We start from the raw sequence: 22,010 nt of genomic DNA, 5'->3' as shown, positions 1-22,010 counted from the left end.
TTGCTGCCCAGATACCCAAAATGTCTCTGGCAGCTGATGGTAATGTTCCTGGCCCGATTATTGACCGTGCAAGCTGGATTGCTCCTATCGTAGGAGCACTAGGAAATAGCTTTGTGAAAAGAGCAAGTTACAATGTGCTAAACGCGTATATTGGAACGCTTCTTTGTGGAGCTACACTTGGAGGTGGATGGCAGTTGAGGGTTGGCCTCGGAGTGCTTGGGAATATTGGTGCTGAATTGGCTCAGATACACCTTCTTGCTTCAAACTGTCCTGCCTATGCTATCGACATGGCTGGCGCCCGCCTATACTGGGATCTTGGCATGGCCCATTCGGAAGCTGAATTAACTTGGGAAAGTGTGACTTGGGACGGAGAAAAATGGACTGTGAGGCCATTGGCCGATCCATCCAGGTCTGTACGTTCGTCTTCTCTAGACTCTTGGACATATAGCCACGAGAGGTGGTGGATGCAACTGCGTTCTGGAAAAGCCAGGAGTAAGAAAACTGTCATATCCGCTGCCGCAGTCCATGTTTTCATCGGTGGAAGTTGGGTTGCCTTTTGGGCTTGTCTTCAAGGCATCATAGTCTGGATATTAGCACTAATTATTAGTAGTGGTCCTTTATGGGCCGTTGGGGTTGGTTCTGTGCTGCTTTCCTTCGGAGTCGGGCTTGCCTGTTGGGTTGCTTTGGAGACGCTGCCCACACCCTTGTTGGTGGCTGATCTGTCGGAATTCTTATACACAGCTCAACCTAACAGGAAAGCGGCTGTCGTGTTGCAATCGACAAATAACCTGCTTATACCAACTCGAGGTGCTACTGGCTTGGCTATTGCACGATCGAAGGCGACTGGCAAGATTAGTCGATGGTGGCATTGTAATCATGCTGCATTGTCCCCAGGCATCAGAGCTTTGCGTGTCCGCTTACCTTTGGCTTGGTTGATCGTCATTGTTGGTTGGACTTTTGGTGCTGCTGGACTTGCTATTTCATTATGGGCTGCAACGGAATCTACAGGAGCTACCGCGATTGCCTGGGGAAATCTTTTGGCGACAGGGATACGTTATTTGTTGCTTGCTGCATTAGGAAATATTAAGCCACTGAGACGGTTTGGCTCTACTCGCACGCACCTTGACCTCTTCGATCATTTTCACCGTTGGAGTGCGGAGAACTGGGCTGCTTTTGAGATTCCCTTATGGGTCGAGCAGTGGGATCTGCCTCTTCCCTTCCAAGAAGAAATCTTTGGCTGGCTGCTTCTTACGATCTGCTGGAGAAACACGTATTGTGGAGCGGCAATTCATCCTGCCCGATTACGGCAGTTACTAGAGGAAGCCAAATGGACGGTCTATTCGAAGGAGGATATTTTACAGTGGGTGCAATCTATAAAAGAGCTGCGAGATCTCAGAGGCGATAGACAGGGAGATTGGACGCTCCATGATGCACAGGATGAATTCATCCAAAAAGGCATAGAGGTTGGGTTGACCGCCGATGGATCAGCGCGCGGTTCCTGGTATAATTGAATGGAATAATCGACATATTATGCATTAGTTTGTGTGCTCATATATAGAGGCTGGATTATTGTTCATATTTAATATTTTTATATTATGAAGTTTAATCGTTTTGCAATCTATCATAATTATGTTTTGAAAATCTTGATTATTTGAAGTCTGAAAGAGCTTCGACTGTTAATCAACCGCCATTAATTTGATTAAGTGGGTAACGGATGATCATCAATGGGTTATAACAATAATTCTTATTATGGTGACCTGTTTAATTTTACAAAAAATATTGTGCATAAAATAAAATCAAGATTCATGAGGATGTCGTGCTTGCTTTTATTTATCTGGTAGAAAAAGACTCCCGGTGAATTTTATTATATCAAATATTGTGTTAGTGCGAGGGAAATTAGACCACCGGGTGACATTTCAATACAATATCTGCGCAATTGACAGTATTAATTTGCAAGCTTAATTACCTTAATTGTTTTATGTTTCTTTTCTTGGAAAGTCCGAGTTTCTTACGTTCCTGAAAAATAAATTCGTTGTATATTCTCCGGATGCATCATCTATTTCATATTTGCATATCAGCCCCGTTGTAAGAACCAAGTAAATTTGCTCATTGCCCACGATTTCCTGCATTCCTTTCATGGGTGAAAAAGCTTTCGAGGTGGACTTGCCTATTTTATCCTATAGTTCTCGAGATTTGTCTGATTCTGTAGTATTGCCCAACTGTGGCAGATCGAAAATCCAATCCGAGCTCTTTCACCCTAATAAACTGGTTAAATTTCGACCTGTTTAATTCATTGCTTTGCCACCACTTTTAAAAATATCTCCTCTTATATATTACGAATAACTTCCTCCATTCATTCGTTTTCATCCACTGTTTGTTTCCATTCTATTTGCTGCAGTTTATATATCATTTTATTTATTCTTACGATTCCTCTCTAAAATGGGTTGTTGTCTGAGTTCTGAGTTGAAAAAGAAAAACCGCCGCAACAATGAGATCGAGAATCAGTTGCGACGCGACCGAGTCAAAATGAATAATGAAGTGAAATTGCTTCTACTTGGTAAACATCAAATTGAATGAGTTGATGTTGACTTTCGATTCATACAGTTTTGCTACTAAATTGATAGGTGCTGGGGAAAGCGGAAAATCCACTATACTTAAGCAGTTTAAGCTAATCAATGAGGGAAGCTATTCGCGTGAAGAGCGTGAAAGTTTCCGCGAGATTATATTTATCAATACATGCCAGTCTATGCGGGTCATCCTTGAAGCCATGCAGGACATGGGTCTAACTCTTGCCAATCCCGCGAATAAAGTGCATGCCAATGTAATACTTTCTGCTGAAATGTATCAGATGGAGTATGAGACAATGCCACCAGAAATTGCGCTAGCCATTAGAGAATTATGGTGGGATCCTATGGTACGAGAGTGCCAGAGGAGAAGTCGCGAATACCAATTAAATGATTCCGCAAGATAGTGAGTTCAATAGCTAATAGTGTAGATAATTTTAGGTTTATTTATCCATGGGATGCGTGTTTTAATAGTTATTTTGATTCGATTGACCGGATTGCTCAGCCCAACTACATTCCAACTGATCAAGATGTTCTTCGGTCGCGCGTCAAAACCACAGGGATTACGGAGGCAACCTTCCACGTGCGTGATATTGTTTATCGCGTGTTCGATGTCGGTGGTCAGCGGTCAGAGCGCAAGAAATGGATCCACTGTTTCGAAAATGTATCAGCTGTTATTTTTCTGGTTGCCTTGTCAGAATATGATCAGCGTCTTCGAGAGGACGAAAGTGCAAATCGTATGACCGAATCACTAACTCTCTTTGGATCCATCTGTAATTCAAGGTAATAAGCGCTTTCGACTTAAAGAATAGCTCTGGACAATTAACCCATCCTTATTTAGGTGGTTTGTCCATACGTCCATCATACTCTTCTTGAATAAAATCGATCTTTTCCGGGAGAAACTTCAGGCCACGCCTCTTAGTAATTCTTTTCCCGATTATGTTGGAGGAGCTGACTACGATCAAGCGTGCGACTATCTCCTGAATAAATTTGCTGCTGAAAATCAATCGGAGAGCAAGCAGGTAAGTTCTAAAGGATAGAACCAATTCACCAAATCTGTCTCCTTATCATTTATGTATAAAGATTTACGCCCACTTTACATGTGCAACTGATACTCAACAGGTGAGAGGTATTATGAATGCCGTTAACGACATTCTGATCCAGTCCGCTCTGCGTGAGTGTGGCCTTTTGTAAAATATTTTGGTTATAGCCTTTCCATTTAAATTGATCCTCGTGACGGACGGTGCAAAAGTTAATGCCTTTTCCTAGTATAGCGGCTTATTGTTCTATATTATTTGTAATATTTATATGCTCAAAAGTAAAAAAAAAAAAGGATTAATATTTCGCGCTCGGGTCAAAATGAGAACTCAAGTTTGATGAGATGTTAAATGACAATTTGCCATTGTAATTTATTAATGAAAGAACGAAGCTCCCTGTGGCTACCTATCTCTTAATTCTGCCGCACAATTCAGCTTCTCATATGAACGATCGAATAAATGAAATCTGTCTTGAGAAAAAAAAGTCACGCATGATTTCTTTCACGAGGATTCAGTCTCTAAAGTCGATACCTAGTTCTGAAGAACAGTCAGAACCATCATATACATTGTTAGAGGAAATAATGAATATCAAAGCAGTTATATTCGACATTGGAGGCGTGGTTTGTGGCTCGCCGTTCACAGGGATTGCAAAGTATACTTGATGACTTTTGATAAGCATGGTTAGGTTTAAAAGCTAACGACTAATATAAAAGATATGAAACGAAATATGGATTGCCTAAGAATTATATTAATGTCGCGATGTAAGTGATTCAGTATACTTATATCATTGATTCTTGTTCTTTGTTTCTCATACCTATTCGTTTTATTTCTTGTGAATTTTAAGAGCTTCGCGCGAAAATGGTGCTTTCCAAGTATGAATTTACATTTTTTTTTTTATTTTCAGCAATTCATTTTAGATTGACTCACTCATCCACTAGCGCTTGGAACGGGGCGAACTTCAACTCGAAGAGTTTTATTCTCTCTTTGGTGCTGAATTATCTGATCCTGCTAATGTGGATTACTACCGTGTTTACGCTCAGCGAAGGAATCTTAGAAATGTGACCATTCCTGAAAAAATCCATATTGACGGAGAGGAGCTATTTACCCAGATGATGAGGGAGGCTCTACGGATAAATCCAGGTTATTTAAGTGCTATTAGGAGGCTAAGAGAAAAAGGATTCAAGGTTGCCGCCCTAACCAATAACTACCCTCTAACAAACGTGTCGCATGAAAAATCGTTGAAAGCAAATTTTGATGCCTACTTCGAATCTTCAGTAGTTGGATTAAGGTATGCCGAATACACTAAATCTATCTTGGTGCCTTGCACATTTCAAATATGTGATTTAACATCGGGTGAAATATTTTTCTAGAAAACCTAGCCCCGATTTTTATTTACACGCATGCAAAGCCCTGAATCTTCTACCTTCTGAGGTGGTATTCCTGGATGATATCGGAATGTAATAGGTACCTTTTATTCATGATAGTGATAGATGAGCATTAAATAGTTCTACTTTCGTTAATAGGAATCTTAAAGCTGCCCGTGAACTTGGGATGCAAACTATTCGTGAGTAATTTTATTCGAAAAACCTGTATTTTCAATTAATAGTGACATTGTTATACTTGCATAAAGGAGTGACACTTGGGCGGGAGTTAGAAGCTCTAGAAAAGCTCGAAATGTTGTTAGGCGTGAAGCTTCTTGATTTCGAGCCCAAGTTGTAGACAACAGATATTTATTATTGTACAAGTTAAACTTTACACGATTTCTAATATATTGGTGCTCTGAACGTCTGCATGTGGTTCTATTTCTGTTGCTTTGACTGTTCAAAATCTTTCTGCGGTTTTCCTACAACTCCACGATTATCGCCAGGGGGGTTGGTCACCCCGCTGTCCTGCCAAGTTTCGCCCTTCTGGTTCAATTGGCTGAGCGAAGGATCTAGCATAGTGTTTTCCTCGTCATGACGAGGTCCCGCGTGAAAGACGGCGGCACTATTGGGTTCACGGCCTTTCAAGATGAATAGCAGGTTAAAACAATTGACGCGAAAGGTGGATAATGATGCAGAAATTACCTATGGGCTGGACTTTTTCTTGGTGCTTTAGATTATATTTAGAAGACATCTTTGTAGAAAACGAAAACTAGTATGAAGAAAATGCCACTGAGCTGTCAAAGGCTTTTTATATTACACTAAACAAGATGTAAACTAGACGCCACAATGGAAGGGCGTCCTAGCTGTGACTTCCGTGGCTTGTCTCACGTGCCCCAACCAAGCACTCCACCACCTACTTAGGAATAGCACACTTCACTTTTGGAAAAGTTTTGTGGAAACAGACGGGTATCCTATTCGTTAGCCTTAAATGGTAGCTTCTCTCAGCATCCGGAGTCTTCCAGTCGCATATGGCAGGGGATAAATCCTAGTGCACCAGGAGAATATGCATAGAGAAATGGCTGCGGCTGTTTTCATGCCGAAGGGAGGGGTCTATTCGGAACTCCACTAAATTTGTAGTGTGTAGCCAAAGGAGCATATCAGTGGGCTATGAGATTTCGTACGACGGTACCACTTTTTCTCTATCGAATAGATCAATATTTTTCTCATATCTTTCAAATTTTAGTTAAGACTTCCCCCATCCTTTTTTACAATCATTGCTTTGGCTTGCTTACCCCCCTCCCTTTTTGATATTATTCCTCAGATATCCTATTTTCCTCCGATATCTCTTTAATTCCCCAGGCTCCAGTTTTGTTAGTTCCGCTCAATTAATTGCTGATTTCCCTACTCTGTCGAGAATGGTGTTCAATTCCGCAGCTACTCTGCACCAACGAAGAGCATCTACCACCGTATTAGATCCCCATTTTGCACACGCAGCTGCCTCGGCCTCTGTGGCCGCAAGCAATCTCGTTAATTGTATTGATAAGACCGTCGGAGATGCGGTTACCGCAGGTAAGCGCGCGGCCAGGCGACTGCTCAAGTTTGAGGAACTTCCCCGGGAATGGCAGGAGAACCAGTATGTGCGTCGCGGCTATCGGCATTTTTCGACAATGCGAGAATGCTTTCAGAGCATTTTCATGGTCCACAACGAAACATGCAATATATGGACCCATCTCTTAGGATTCTTTTTCTTTCTCGGCCTTGCCATCTATGCAATCCCTCATCATTTGACTGGATCTCTGCTTGCGGATAGATTGGTGGTATCCTTCTTCTTTGTTGCTGCATTGAAGTGCCTGTTATGTTCGACCCTCTACCATACTCTGATGTGCCACTCCAAGCCGGCAGTAGCCAAATGTGCTGCGACATTTGATTATGTTGGAATAGGATTGCTTATCACGGCGAGTCTTCTGACCAAAATTTATTATGGGTTTTATTGCGAGGACTCAACTCGCAATTTCTACATGGGACTCACTGCCATTCTTGGGATGAGCACTTTAGTATTTCCGGTAAGTCTATTGCCCATATTTATCTACAGTCCTCGCTTGCTTATGATCATCTTAACTTTTGATGTTTCCCCCCCCCCAGTTTTTCAAATTTTTCGATACACACAAATACCGCCCCTTCCGGATTTTTCTTTTCATCTCTTTGGCAGGCTTGGGAGGGTTGGTACCGCTCGCCCATATGGCCTCAATTCGTGGATGGGCTCCCACTTTCCAATTCCTCGCACCGCTCCTTTGGAGTGTCATTGCATATATTGTTGGTGTGATCTTTTACGGACATCGATTCCCTGAGAAGTTCTGGCCTGGTCTATTTGATTACCCAGGGTTGACAAGTCACGCAATATGGCATGTGTTTGTCATGTTGGGAATCTTCGTGAGTATGCCTGGCGACCGCTCTTCAGTTCCGCGCTAATTTCCTCTATTGATTTTCTTCTTTAGTATCACTATTTGGCTACGTTGCATTTCCACCGCCTTCGTTTTGATTATGGGTGCGCGGCTTCCATTTAGTGGAGCTTTTTATATATTTATTGTGAAATATTTTATAGATTTTTCTTTCTTTATTTTGAAATATCATTTATTGCGTTTGCTCTTTGATTATTTTTTTTTGTCATTTTTTTCTTCCGTTACTAGAACCCCGATTATTTTAATAGGGATAATTCCAACAGCTTACTGCATTCCCTAAAGAAGGATATCACCCCGCATGGACAAAAGCATTTTTCACGAGGCCTTGCAGCAATTTCTGCTGTATCCCTCGAATTCCAATGAATAGCTATTTTAATTTCGTATTACTTGTTTTAGATTGCAAAACCACAAGTGCGGGGCAATATATTGTATTTAGGGCAAATATTTGCAAATAAAATGGAAAACTGGAGGGTTCTTCAAAAGAACAAAATTTATACATCAACATGATACTGTAGGTGAGATATGGGGTAATGTATGCACACCAAAGGTTAGTCTAAATTTCTATCAACGGAATATCTCGTAGGTGAATCAGCTATTCTTGGGAATGAGGCGCTGGATTTGAGGCAAGTTTAAATTGAAATTTATGTTCGTATCTAGTGTTTATGGTTTTGTGTTTTCAAATTTCTGGGGGAAGTTAGAGAAAAGTTGACTCAAAAGAAGGCCAAGATGCTTTAAAAATAATCAATAGAGTTCTTCTTAAACATTGGGTATCCCATTATTTGGTGGAGCTTGCGAAAAATACCATTGCCTCTAGCTGGATGAATTCAAAGAGAGAGTTTGACTAATGCAAATATCGTTTAGTTGATATAGTTTAGATAAAGCTTATAAAATATATACCTGTATTCTTGAATAATGTGGTAATCTGGAACTAGGATTTTTTATTGCTTTGTATGTACATTAGTTCCCTCTCCTTTATTGAGTAAAATCAAGTTTAAAAATATATATTCTACAATTAACGCAGTGGCTAAATGAATCTAGGACGTAGAGTTCTGTTCAATATGTTCTGCGCTTTTACTTCTAACCTTATAGAGGTGCAATCCAATAAATCCCATCAAACTGACCCCCGTTCCAACGGTTAAATATATCATCAACGACTCTCTTCCAGTATTTTGATATATATAACCTGCTAGCCAGGAGAGAAGCCCATTACCCACGCAGGCAGCGCTGGTTAGAAATCCGATTGAACCCGGTCTTAGGTATTCAGGTAGCATAGAGATTATGACAGAAATGGCTATTGGATACGCAGGTCCAAGTCCGAATCCAACTAAAAACATCCCTACACCTGAGCCAACCTCGTACCGTATAGCCCAAGCGATTGCAAGGCCGGCGTAACAGAGAGCATATCCGATAAAAATGCTTCGCATTCTACCCAATCTGTTCGCGAGGTGACCCGTTATGATGCGCCCCGCTGTCATTCCAATCCAATATATACTTATCATCCAGCCGGCCACCAGCTCGGTGAAAGAACGAGATTCAACGAAAAAAGAAAACATCCAATTACTTATCGTTGCGCCGATTCCCATATAAACAAGAAAAGTGATACAGCTCCACCAGACGAATTTGTTGCGAAATATAGTGAGAGTAATTTTCCGTTTAGCTTGAGTCCCAACACTCATTTCACCTGAAGGAGGATGCCCAATTGTTTCTTTAATTTTGACATTTTGTAAATCGGAATGCTCGCGAAACAGTGTCAGAATTAGGATCAGTGATACACCACACATCGCTGTCCATAGAAAATATACATGATTCCATAAGAGATGTCTCTGTGCGATCAAACTAGATGTTACCACAGGTCCCACCCACCCACCTATCCCATAGAATGCGTGCAAGTATCCAAGTAATGTCGTGCTATTCTTAAAGCCTATAATATACGCGTTGAATCCGGCATCGATGCTGGCGATCGATCCACCCAAAACTAGCATGATAAATAAAAGCAAGACAAGTGGAGGTGCAAAGCCATTTGCCAGCGTGGCAATTAAAAACAAGCTATGCCCCGCAACAAGATACCACCGAATCCCAAGTTTTTGAATACAAAATCCCGCACTTAAAGAAGAAATCAGAAAGCCAATGAGGTTGAATACAAAAATAAGCGCGATGTGTGCATCGTCGACCAGATAGTGCTGCTTCATATTCTTGAGCAGCACTCCTAACCCGGCATCATTAATTCCAATAAGGATAAAAGAAATGTAGGATATAGCTATAGAAATTAGCGGAATGGCGTGGCATCTGTTAAGTCTCATAGATTTGTGAGGCGGTGGATATCCAATATGAGTTATATCCTCTGAATTTGCAGGAGCCTCTTGCTGAACCCCTATCGTGACATTGTATTGACCCGATCCAGAACGTAGAGTGTTTTCACCCATATCTTAACCAAGTGTAGTGGTTGTGTTATTTTGAAAGTTTATGTTTGGATGCGCTAGTCATTATATATATTCAAAAACTATTGATAATCGATTGTGTTTGGTTTCTTTTTGATTATTTTCCTGGTTGCTCGGGTCTATCTCCTTCGTGCAGTCTCTTTTTGGCAGTTAACGTCTCTATTAAACTTTAAGTTACATGCAATGATCTGTTTACTGTGAATTTGTTTCTACTCACCAAAAGTGACACAGGTAAAATCATTATCCGCCGGCAATATCTCCGGGTAGGCATTGAATGCAAATCTTGGTCATAGAGTCAACCAATTAAGCAAAGTGTGTACCTCTATGGCAATTCCAGTTTCGTTTATAAAGCCGGTTTACCTTGGTCAAAAAAAAATAAATTAATTACAAAAAGAGTACCTAAAAATCACAAGTGTCGGATTGAAAAGTCGAGGAGGAAAAGAGAGCAATTTAGTACAAGGTGCCTTAAAATAACACTTGGGATGAAAAATTGCAAGAAAAAAAATTAAAGGAATTGACTATAAATTTCCATAACGATATTAAGTGGAAAGAAAGAAAAAGAAAAATCTACCAACAAAAGTATATGGACTCGCACAATTAAAAATTTGCCTATAAAGAAAAATAGTGATAACAAAAGCATTGTCCCTGTGCGAAAGCCAAAACTCTCCCGAATAAGTAGCTAACACTAAATAAATACAAATAAAAATAAGAAAAGTCCGTGTTCAAAGCATCTTCCCGTTCTTCACACAAAGTCCTGCTCCACAACTCCCTTCACCCTTGAGGCTTCTTCCGCTGAGAACTTCCTCCACTCCCAGAACCTCCATCAACCAGAATCAAGGATGCATGCAATCGCTTCAGAGTATGAAGAATTGGGTTCTCGTATGGGAAAAAGCTAATGAAATAATGTAATAGCGAAACCTAGGAATTCCAAACTGTGGTTAGTATTTTTCATGGGGGCAGGAGTGCCGGAATGTTCAACATACCCATTTAGCCAGTACAGGGGGCCAGATACGCTGGTCTGTATCGGTAGCTTTAAGATAGGAAGGGGCATATTCCTTGAACACGTCGTGTCCAAGTGCCGAGCTAAATAATAAAATAGCCAGTTGAGAATCAAGACTAAATATAAATTGATTTAATGCAATAAATACCCAAAGAGAAGGCAAGCCAGCTGGATAAAGTTCTCGCCAGTCTTAATGGTTCCATAGTAGACCAATTGATCGACGATGAAATGGTACTGAAACTCCAAATCAGCAATTTTCTTTTGGGTCATCTACAGCGTAAAATAAGGATAGTTATGTCAGGAAATAGTTGAATATATTCGGTCCAGGGGGTTATCGTACCTCGTCTTCTTGGGTCAGCAATAGGGTCGCATTCATGTTGAAATCTCCCAAAAAGTACACAACATGATTCTCGAGCATACTGAATGCGTATGAGCTCTTATAGCCGGATGACATCTGGAAATGGGAAGTCTGTCCGAAGCTGATACGAAGCGGTAGCCAATAGTTTTCAAGGGGTCGTTTACGATTATAGATGGTCACATTTTCTTGGATATATTTTTCCTGTATTATAAAAGTCGACCGAAGCTATATTAGCAAAATAAAAATTAAATGAATGAAAGCATGTGTTTAACTCACCCTCCATAGAGAATCCGCATTCTTCAATAGAGCTTTTATATTTGGAGAAACTTTGACTTCTCGACGGCCAAAAGACTCGACCGTCTTATCGGCATCGGTTGGCTCCATTAAGAAATACCTCGTATCATTGACGATCTCATATTCAAGTGGTATGTCCAGGAGATTGCAGACGATGAGCGGACGCTCTTTTTCTGAAAACTGGATCTCCCAGTCACTTTCCTCGGAGTCAGTAGTCAATAATCTTGAAATTGTACCTAGGTGAAAAGTGTTATGTAAATATTAGTGGGTTGAAGTTTGGTGTAGAAATGCTTCCGAAAAAGATTACACACCAACAAAGGCCTCCGTCTCGAGCCAATACACTTCCATTGCTGGCATTCGACACTCTGCTTTTAGGAATACAATCTGTTGAAAATCCTTTACGAGCCGACAATTAACATATATTTCAAGGCGTTTCTCTTCCACAGCGTCGATATCACGCGCTTCTCCATTGGCAAGCATTGCCCTAATATCGGCAGAGGGGAACGGCCTGAAGCGAATGTAGACACGCGCGCTTGAATACCCATCGACTGTTAGGGTCTTGAATAGTTTGGCCGAGGTGCGCGAGGTGGAAAACAGGATCTCCGTAGGGTCGTCATGAGACAAGTTCGTCTTGAGGGCAAACTCCATCGGCATGGGTTCATAATTATGGATAACCATGCTGCGAGTGGTATATTCGTGACCATAGTATAGACTCAGCATCTCGATGCACGTCTTCTCCGAGTCAACCCCATTCACGTACACATCGAAAACTCTATTACTCTCCGCCGATCCGCCCGATGCAATCCCTCGGCGAATATTTTGCCTCGCGACCACCTCCATGGTCACTCGCACCGTCTTAGTGTCAGCCGGATTATCCACACTCTCGATGAGCAAATAGGTGGAGTAAATGTTTCGTGTTGCGGCAGAGAAGCTAATGGTAATCGTTTGAGTCGACGAGTATCCATCGTTGCATGCGACCTCGTTCTCGGAGTCTGCGGCTTCACTCGGAGGATCCAGAGTACCCTCGGCAGGGCTGATGCTGAGCCATGAGCGATCCGCATCATTCACAGTCTTAACGCGGTAGGAGATAGGTTCATTAGAAGTGTTTTCCAACGTCAACTTCTTAACAATATTAGTTGCCCCCAAATCCTGCTGGCCAAGATCGAGCTCATATCGTCCACCAAAGCCTCCATCCGATATTCGCTTGCATCCACGTAGCGTGATACATGGACACTCGTAGGCAACGCGAGGAGACATGGCGGTACTGACACCCTCGTGGTGTAACCTCCGCCTAGCATGCTCAGATTGTGTGCCATCTCCTCCATCCAGCCCATAATCGATGCGCTTGTTAGTCGTCTTGCGGGCGCTGACGTTGACAGTTAACACTTGCTTGAGTCCAGAGAGGGAATTGATATCCTGGATGCACACTTTAATGCTGTCTGAAATGACAATCTGGGGGTCGAGAAATTGCACAGAGAGTGTTAGCTTTCCACCCGGCTCCACGAAACCACGACCTTCCTCCGAGAGGGGAGAGATATCGATTAACTCATCGAGGGGGGTCTCCATCGGACCGTTCAGGCTCACTGAAAACTCAAGCGGTAATTTGGGATTGTGGTTCGTAATGACAACCGTTTCAATTTGCTTGTGATCCAACATCGAGGGCATGAGAGGACTTCTCTTAGTTGGATGCTTCCCTCCCTCGTCCTCACCTTCGCTCTGTTCACTGTCAGATAGACCAAGCCATGCACTGCGGAATTCGATATGATCCCGCGAGATACTAAACACAGGGCCTTCGATAAGTACTCCCCGTATTGGAATATCAACAATATCGCTAGGTCGTGTCTCCGAATCTCCTGGGAGCTCTGAAAACGGTTTATCTGCGGGTGATTGTCGCGTGGATACACGAAGCTTGCCAAAATAAATCCCCGCTGGGTTAGTGAGATGGAACGCATTCTTCGGCAAGCGTGAATCTTCCCTTGGGTGGACGCGAAGCCTCACCTCGATTTTGCCATGGGGGCTGAGCGAGACGCCACCTTTCAGTGGGGTATTAGAAAAGCGGGAAAGGACTTCCATCTTGATATAATCTGACACTTCTGGGTTGAGCTCTGCCCCTATATCAAACCTAACATCATCGTCAGTCGTGTTCATCACCGTAAACCAGGCGTCACAAGGCACGGCTGATGCTAGGAGCGGGTGTTGTAGCGGGGGAAGGTGCAGCTCACCATTCTCTTCAAGATTGGCGAAACTTAGTTCGAACACTGTTAGCCGAAGTCTAATTTTCAAGTCCATCACTTGAGATGGGTCGCGGGCGTTAACCACACTCAGTATTTGCGTTCGTTCTCCAGGCTGAGTGGGATCAGAAAGTTTGCGCGGCTGCAAGGTAGCGTACACTGTCTGTTCTTCCCATGGCGGAATAATCCACTGATTTGCAACGGAGTGCCAACTCTCCAAAATCGAGTTCCGAACCATCACTTCGCTCGGCAGCCTCAAGTTATAAATGAACGGCAGCGCAGACAAATTGCGCACATTGAATGAAAAGTCTACGTTTCTCCAGCCATTGAAATGCCCAACCTTGCCAAGTTCGATTTTCTTGCTAACAAGTTCGGCTCGCGGTTGTCCAAGTAGGGCTGAGAGCCGAAACACTTTTATAGCCGTTCGCGAAATGGTGTCATAGAGGGCGAGAATTCCAGTCCAGTATATTTTGTCGCCTTTCTGTAGTTGCTCAATATTGGCACTAGTAAGGTTGGGTGGCAGTGGACAGCCAATTTGGAGATGAACTTTTTGGTTGGGTAGCAGGTCCATTGATGAACCCAGCCGACGGAATCCGAAGGACGTCAGGGGATTCTCATCGTCACCAATCACATTATTTTCCACTGGAGCCCCCTCTTCCCAAGAGACACCGACGTCCACGTTGCAATAGGGAACGATCTGAGCCAATTCTTTGCTAAGATTGGTGAGTTCAATACATTGCTCAGGTATGGTTGATATTTCCCCACCAAACCCAGCAAGCACCACCTGAGTACCATTAGAGGGGATTTCGGCTTCATCCAAAATCACCCGCAGCCCTGACTGGGGAGGGGATACCGAAGCTTTTTCCAAGTGAAGAGGTATATTATCCCAGCACAATTCAGGAAGATTTCGTCGTCCAGAATGACACAGTCCTTCGTCCCTTGTTGTGCAAATCTCGTGCAGTGGGGTACCTCCGCTGGTGGGTTTGGTTAGGGTAAGATCACTGATATCCCATCGCATCGAATCGGGTATGTGATTTAAAATGCCCGGATCAGCCATTAACATCACCACAATCTCAAACTCCTGGTCACGGTTGTTGCGGTTAGAAACCACAATTTTGTCCTGGAAGAGGCCCCAGCGTGTGCAGTTGAAGCGAAAGCTCACTAATGCGGAGCTTTGGGTGACATCCTCCGCAAAATCTTCGAGCTCTCCACCTCCTTCAGGACCACTTTCGGAGGGTGGCGAGAATAGAGGAGAGTGACGGCTACCATCCTCTCTCACCTTCCCAACATCTCGTCCACGCAAGACTCCATCCTTTCGATCCACTAAGATGGCTCCACTTGGGCATTCCACATCATACTCAAGGGGTAATCGCGAAGACATGTTATATACTGTGAACACGTTGTATACTGTTTGTCCGAGCCGTGATACCACTCCCAAATCAATCATTGTCGTCGAAACGGACATGACAGATTGACCTATTAGTGAGGTAAATTTAACTGTATGTGTGGTCATGAGGACGTGCTCTTCCTCGCCAATAGAAGAGGAGGGGAGTTGATCGGCTGCTTTCAGACTGGATTCTGCCACGGACACCGAGAACTTGATTCCGCCGACCAGTTTGCGACACTCGCTGCTCGATGATGCACCTTTGTCGTTAAAGGTTGGAGTGGATGCAGCCAGCCCTGAAGAAGTAGAGGTCGAATTGGAGGAGCTTGTGGACGTTCCTGTGAGATATGCTCCCAGCAAATTCGGACGTAATGCAACCCACACAGTCATTACACTTTTACGTTTGAGCAAAGTATCCACCACTTGCCCCCGTTTACCAGTTTCATCCAGAAAGATACACACCTGCTGCGACAGATTGCTCTGACAGGTGATATAGATATCCTCGTCTGATACATTTTCCACAAGTAACGGGGTTACCTGAGAGTATTTGCGCCCGGGATCTACATAACAAAGGCCAAGGTCCAGCTCTCCATTTGTATTGAGCGAAGGGAAGTTCAAATATTGCACGCGATGGATCAAGCAGTGAAAACGGAAGGTCGCATTAGAAGTGCCATGGGTTAGATCCCGTATGAGCAGGTGCTGCGTGTGTCGCCCAATTTCGGAGCATAAAACGCTGAAATCGAGTCGACGCACCTCGCGGGGAGCAAGGGAACCAACAAGAGAGCTAAAGAGGAAAAATTCGGATGAAGAGGGTATGATCTCGAAGTCGAGTTTGTCATCTGTTTGATTGCACAGCCGAAGATAATAGTTTCCCTTTTGTTCGGCTCCCAACCTTCCAACATCAAGGTCTGGAGGCAAGACGGCAACAGTCTCGGTCCTGATTTGCTCTTGTGATTCCTCTACTTTGTTCATTGATGAATCAGGGCGGAGCTTTGATGAATCGGTTGCGACATCCAATTGGGGTAAGGAGTCATAGCCTGCTGGGCCCATGGCCTCAACAAGGGCCTTTTTATAGGTCTCATGGTCATAGCAAACGATCGCCTGGAAAACCACCTTCTTAATTGCATCCGTATTCTTATGCTCATGAACAAAAATCCGGCCCTTGATTATCTCACGCAAAGTGGGGGAGTTGTCATTGATATTATCAAGGCGAAGCCGAGAGCGGAAACAGATTGTAACGGTGCGAGTGGCGCGTGGCTCTAAGACAAATGTGAGCTCGTTGGGCGTCTTTCTGATTTTGTAAGATGCTGCGGCGGATGCGGGGGGCTGCGCGGGCGTCATCGATGGATCTGGGTGAGCCGGTGACTCAGGAGGAAGCTCAGGAGACTGGCCCTTTCTTGTCTCAGCAGAGGTGGACCCCACAGTATTCCCCGTCATTGCATGGGTGTCATTCGAGGACTCGCTAGCGATTGGGGCATTTGGATCTTCGGCCTCTTCTTCTGCGGATACACCTCGCTTTAGTTTCTCTAGTTTTTTCAGCAGCTTCTTCACTTTGTCCTCGCGGCCTTTGCGCTTAGCAATTTTCAGTTTCTGCTCGATGCTCTCTATCTCCTCTTCTGCCTCTTTGCTTAGCTCTATATGCGACTCTTGTGACTCCATTAAGGTGAAATCCAATTCTCCGAAGCACCGTTCAAACTTCAACTCCTCCGGATCAACACGCACCACAATAGTCCGTGCCTGGCGGTCCGTGTTGGTGATGACAAGTTGCTGATTGCGGCGGGACGGTTGTTCAACGGCACACGGACCAAAATCGAGCTCAAGTGACTTGATGAAAAAGTGGCATTGTTTTCGGACCTGGGATTTGACCGAAACTATCTGGCTAGTCTCCCGATCGTAAATATTCTCAATAACAAGACGCTCGTGCACAGGACCGGCAAGACTTGGCCTGAAGGAGAACTCGACCTCCTTCTTACCGTACCCTCGTACTACACCATATGCACCCGACCCAATGGATATACCGCCCGATGCAATTGAACCTGATTTACGAATAGCGTAGAGAAGTGGCACCTCACTACGATTCTGAATAACAATGGTTTTGGTACGTTTCTCGCCCTTGTCGAGCACACCGAAATTGATGTTCTTTTGCCCGATATCCATGATAGAACGACACAGTGAGGACCGGAGCATCAACTCTCGCACTGGGATTTGAGTAATGTCTGTCTGTAACAAAGAGTCGAATTGCCCTTCATGCTCGACATTCCGGTCGAAACTAACAAGCCGAAGAAATATCCTTGCGTTCTGCCTTTTTGGAATGCCTTGTACGTGTGCCTTGTCCTGGCCGGAGGCAGTATAGATGAGAATGATTTCCTCTTGCGAAAGAGGCGGTATCACCACCTCTGTGCTAGGGACAAGAATCCCATTTTCGTACGCTTTGTTCAATGCCTGCCTTAAGGCGACTTGGTACTGCACATATTTCTCTTCGGCTGACGAGTTTGCGAAAAGGGGCGGAGAGGTGATGCAATTGGCTTCCAGTGCATCGATCAGAGCATCGGTGGCAATGTCGGCGTTGTGGACCCAGTCGTTAAAATTCAATCTAGAGAATGATTTCGGATTGGCAGCAGATATACTTCCTGCCCTTGCAAATCTATTAGTGGGACGTAATTTTGTCGATGTCGAGGCAGGGCTTCTAGTGGACGCTGAGGATGCAAGTGGAGTCTTCATTGATAGTCCCCTAGGATCAGGTGAGAGCTCCTGGACCGCTTCTCCATCTCGGTTCATTTCAGTTTTTGCTTGAAGGGCAAGTTTATTCTGCACAAGCTTCTTGAGGAAGTACTCGGGCCGCGATGGTTTCGATATACCAGGGACACGCGAGGGAGGACGCGACTTGTTACGAGCCGAGCCATTCGGGCCAGAGGTATGAGCGGATGTCGCCAAATCAAGATATTCTGTCCGAGAAACGATGCCCTTATCTGCATTGGTGCCAATAGTGTGGCGTGGAGAGCTTAGTTTTCTCGGGGAGCTGCTTGGACCATTCTTCAGACTTGTTGAAGCCAGTGGAGAGCCATTGGATGCACTAGCGATAGATTCTTTATCAACAAAATTTGAAGCGCTCACCCGTTTCTCGCTGATGGAGTCTAGCAACCGCTGACGAAAGAGTAGGTTGCCCTGGTCGATTTCTAATTGACCTGCAGCGTCAGCAAGTTTTCGCTTCCGATATACTACAACCTCCTCGGGAAGCGAAGATGAGAGCTCTAGCTTTAACGGCGCCTGGCTAATGTTGTCAATGACAAAAGTGCGCACTGCAGGTGAATTAAGAATAATCGATCCGAAATCAATATAATTCGATCCCGTCGGTGTGAGAATGCGGTAGAAGAGCGAGTGAAATGTAACGCGTTTCTTATCAATATTGTTGCTGCGTACTTCGATGATCTGGTCGTTATCTCGGTTTTGCAAGTTAACGAGGGTAAGCTCCTTGCGGTAATCAGGGTTGACCTTACGCGGGTACAGGTCCAGTTTCACTTCAATCGACTGTAAAGGTGGTATAACCAGTTCTCCTTGATAACAATTGAGCACTTTTGAGGTGAAACGAATTTCAACACGGGCCGTTAGCTCGGAACGGTTCACAATGTCAATCGGGAGCGATTTAAGTGTGCCAACGTCCGTATCGCCGAAGTTGACTTCTTTTGGTACAACTTCAACAAATGAGGTGCAACTTCTTGCCTTACATTTGATTATCTTCTTTTCTCGCTGATAGCTAGGTGCCGATGAGCCAGAATAAGTGGCGTAGTCCAGAATAATGCGGAAGTTTCGCCGCACCAGCTGACCTGCACGGAAGTCGGTTGCGGACGCATCCTTTTCAGGCCGATAGGACACGATTACAGTTCGCTCCGAACCGGGTTTTATTAAGAGTTCATCGATCTGTAATCCTTCAGCCCGGGACGCTGAGCGACTGGTGCCGGCTTCAACTGAACTACCCCATGGTCTATTGCTCGCCAAAGACGGGGAGGCATTCGGATTGAGTTTTAAACTTTCAGGAATGGATTCGCCGTCCGCCTCTCCTTCCCCATTTTCGGCCACCGAGCTGCTCGCCGATCGCCCGCTCACCATCTCGAGTCCCAGCGAATGGGGTGTATTCAAAGAAGATATTGGAGAGGAGGGGCGTGGGGAACTTGCACCGCTTCCAGGGGTAGACCGGTCAGTTGTGCTTAGCATGGTACTTAGAGATAGAGTGGGCGTGTGCAATCCTGAGCTTACGGTATCTTGGTGGGAAGAGGAGAGATCAGAGGGTAATTCGGGAGCTGAACCAAGGTCGAACGCAACCTCTGCATTTTCGGCCGAGAATCGGATTTCCAATGGCATGTCGCTTACATTCTTGAGCACTATCTGCTGTTTTGCCACCACACCTGCACAGCAATCGCCAAAATCCAGCACGTTTCCACTACTCACCACTAGTGATTCTTCGCGGAGGACAGTGCGCACCGACGCGTTGATCCGCACCAGCTCAATATTGCTCGCATCATTGGCATTTTCCACCTGAAGATCGTAATTGAACTCGCCGGTTTCTTTTGGTCGGAAGGTAATGCGGATTCGACGATGTGAATAACTTGGAATGGGCTTTGCGTCCAACGGTTCACCAGTATCGTAGTCGATGAATTGTAGCCAGTCATCATGCCGAGTGTTAGTGAGGTCCACCGTGTTTAGCAGCCAGTAAAGCTCAATTTCGGAGCGATTCCACACCGTAAAATCTTTGAAGTAGATACCTCCCACGACACAGTCATCGAAATTGATGCCTGTTTCACCGACATCGGTCCAGAGGACGCTACGGCATACAGAGGACCGGAATTTTACCGTCAGTTGGTAGTCAGAGCGTGCTCCATAGCCGGGCTCATCCTCCCTCCGAGGCTCAGATGTCGCAGAACCTTCCTCCGACTCAGAAAACTGTAAGCGAGGTGGTCGCTCCTGGGATATGGAGTTACGCCGTGAGAGTGAGTTGGAGGTAGGGGGAGATGGGTCGACAGAAGTTGATCCCGTGCGCTGACCTGAGGTTGCTGAAGAATGATTGTACTGAAAACGTTGGGTCGCGTCCATGATATACCCGTAAAACAGAAGCAACCCGTTGACTTCAAATATATCATGCGTCTCCTCCGAGTCGGCAGGGGCGGCCGATGAAAACAAACTTGACCTATCACTTGATTCTTCTGACCTATCTACTCGATTTGCTGTACGACGACTGCTTCGTTCGCGTGAAGAGTCCGGGAGGAAAGCAAGAATAACTTTCTTCGATTGAAAAGGGGGTATATCAATTTCGTCCACATAATTAACATAGTTAAACAGCTGGTTGAACTGATAGCCCTGGTGGCCAAACCGGTCACTTATTCCCGCGGCCATGGCTGCTACCGTGTTGGTAGCAATACTGAAGAAGTGTTCAGGCAAAGTATTGGGTACATCGTCCATACTCGTGGAGAGAGTAGGAGAGGGAGGAGTAGAGGGAAATGTGGCTAGGGGCTCAGACGCTTCGTCACTGGGAGTCTGAGGAAATGACACAAGCCCAGCCCCTGCGGATGAAGTGTTTTGAAAAAATGCATCAGGATCGGGGAGGTTTTCGTTATTAGGCTGAAATGCAACCTGCGTTCCCAGGTTGGAACGCAGGCGCACGAGTATGCGAAAAGGTGATGTGTTCTTGATCTCAAAGCGCTTTAGTGCATGCAATCCATTTAAATAAACTTTTTCGATGGTAACACGATTCTGAATTCCAGGTAGCTCAAATAGAGGCGTTGTTGACGTCCAAGTGGTTATATATTGTTCATTGCTGGTTGAAGAATTGCATTCTGAAGACATGATTATGGGGAAAGGAGCTTAAATAGAAAAAAAAAAAATCGAATGGACATTAGTGAACACTATTGGACCCAGGGATCTAATACCACAGATCATGAAGTAATCTATGTCGAATATATTTACCATAAGAAACTGGATGAGGATCTCCATGCGCACGCTAGATCCTTTTAGTTTCCCGTGAAGCAGCACCAAGCACTAAGATTAATACGTTGTTAATAATCCCACTTAATCCAGAGATTTCCCATGTTTACTCCACATGTGGGCAAAGCAAAGCATAGCAAATATTGATGCGCGTACAGAATGGAGATTGAGGAAGGGGCGAGACTCACCTTGTTGTTGTGCTAACTTTGCCTGAATAAAGATGGTTCACTCCTGGTGAAATAATGGTACAGAGACGTAGAAGAGCTAAGAATTTATGCTTTCGCAGAGATGCAAGATTGCTGGCTTGAAAGGTTAAGACCAGATTTCAGACAATTTATTATTGGTGTTCATTGCTTCACAAAGAACTGAAAATCTTATGCTCTCTTAGAGATGAATACCCAAAAAAAAAAAAATTCATCTCGACAGCGGTCGGTGCTTCCTGGCTACGGCCCTCGTTACTCTTGCCTTTTCCACGGCTCTTACTAGAGATCATTGAGCTTCCTTGACCGCTTGATGCATCAGCTGCTTTAGTCGACACGGGATATCTCGTGAGATCTTAAATTCTATCATTCATCCCTTTCTGACACTTCAGAGAACAAAAATAATTCCCATCTTTTTGTACAGCTTTCAGAAGCAGCCACTACGCGCGGACAAAGTGAGGTAAGCATGGGCCATTCAAGACGTATATTGGAACCTAATCTGTGTTGACGGGGAGGAGGAGGGAATGCGAGGGGAAGGTGGTATGACGCAAACACGCATGAAATCGGCGGTAAATTAAAAAAGTCTATGTTGCATAATATTCACCCGAATAGAAGAGCCAGCTTATTGTGTCAAACAGTCGGGAGACGCTGGCTATGTCCAAGGGTTAGCAGCCAGATATCTTCTAGGTTGTAGCCGGAGCTAGC

General features: G+C 44.5%; 7 protein-coding genes across 7 annotated transcripts; 4 read left to right on the top strand and 3 right to left on the bottom strand.

Moving 5' to 3' along the window:
* Positions 1–20: 20 nt before the first annotated feature.
* Positions 21–1,511, top strand: VTP21DRAFT_326 (uncharacterized protein; the record flags this gene model as incomplete). The annotated part of the gene is made up of 1 exon (XM_069393543.1): positions 21–1,511. The coding sequence occupies one exon, from the start codon at positions 21–23 to the stop codon at positions 1,509–1,511; it is 1,491 nt and encodes a 496-aa protein (XP_069256705.1).
* Positions 1,512–2,439: 928 nt separating this feature from the next.
* Positions 2,440–3,758, top strand: VTP21DRAFT_325 (uncharacterized protein; the record flags this gene model as incomplete). Its single annotated transcript, XM_069393532.1, has 5 exons — positions 2,440–2,557; positions 2,625–2,970; positions 3,039–3,347; positions 3,406–3,586; positions 3,648–3,758. The coding sequence occupies 5 exons, from the start codon at positions 2,440–2,442 to the stop codon at positions 3,756–3,758; spliced, it is 1,065 nt and encodes a 354-aa protein (XP_069256704.1).
* A 424-nt stretch (positions 3,759–4,182) lies between these two features.
* Positions 4,183–5,320, top strand: VTP21DRAFT_324 (uncharacterized protein; the record flags this gene model as incomplete). Its single annotated transcript, XM_069393521.1, has 7 exons — positions 4,183–4,253; positions 4,315–4,362; positions 4,446–4,473; positions 4,540–4,889; positions 4,972–5,058; positions 5,125–5,165; positions 5,232–5,320. The coding sequence occupies 7 exons, from the start codon at positions 4,183–4,185 to the stop codon at positions 5,318–5,320; spliced, it is 714 nt and encodes a 237-aa protein (XP_069256703.1).
* An 80-nt stretch (positions 5,321–5,400) lies between these two features.
* On the bottom strand, positions 5,401–5,716 carry VTP21DRAFT_323 (uncharacterized protein; the record flags this gene model as incomplete). Its single annotated transcript, XM_069393510.1, has 2 exons — positions 5,401–5,603; positions 5,668–5,716. 2 exons carry the CDS (start codon positions 5,714–5,716, stop codon positions 5,401–5,403), a joined length of 252 nt encoding a protein of 83 aa, XP_069256702.1.
* Positions 5,717–6,380: 664 nt separating this feature from the next.
* VTP21DRAFT_322 (uncharacterized protein) lies at positions 6,381–7,529 on the top strand (the record flags this gene model as incomplete). Its single annotated transcript, XM_069393499.1, has 3 exons — positions 6,381–7,028; positions 7,108–7,395; positions 7,461–7,529. The coding sequence occupies 3 exons, from the start codon at positions 6,381–6,383 to the stop codon at positions 7,527–7,529; spliced, it is 1,005 nt and encodes a 334-aa protein (XP_069256701.1).
* Positions 7,530–8,458: 929 nt separating this feature from the next.
* VTP21DRAFT_321 (uncharacterized protein) lies at positions 8,459–9,847 on the bottom strand (the record flags this gene model as incomplete). Its single annotated transcript, XM_069393488.1, has 1 exon — positions 8,459–9,847. One exon carries the CDS (start codon positions 9,845–9,847, stop codon positions 8,459–8,461), a length of 1,389 nt encoding a protein of 462 aa, XP_069256700.1.
* Positions 9,848–10,633: 786 nt separating this feature from the next.
* Positions 10,634–20,967, bottom strand: VTP21DRAFT_320 (uncharacterized protein; the record flags this gene model as incomplete). Its single annotated transcript, XM_069393477.1, has 6 exons — positions 10,634–10,780; positions 10,846–10,945; positions 11,011–11,132; positions 11,203–11,421; positions 11,497–11,750; positions 11,826–20,967. The coding sequence occupies 6 exons, from the start codon at positions 20,965–20,967 to the stop codon at positions 10,634–10,636; spliced, it is 9,984 nt and encodes a 3,327-aa protein (XP_069256699.1).
* Between the last annotated feature and the right edge of the window lie 1,043 nt (positions 20,968–22,010).

Source organism: Calcarisporiella thermophila (assembly GCF_041956535.1).
Source record: "Calcarisporiella thermophila strain CBS 279.70 unplaced genomic scaffold VTP21scaffold_1, whole genome shotgun sequence".
NCBI classification, from domain to species: Eukaryota; Fungi; Calcarisporiellomycota; class Calcarisporiellomycetes; order Calcarisporiellales; family Calcarisporiellaceae; genus Calcarisporiella; species Calcarisporiella thermophila.
The sequence above is the reverse complement of the archived record's forward strand: the minus strand, read 5'-3'. Positions and strand labels throughout refer to the sequence as shown.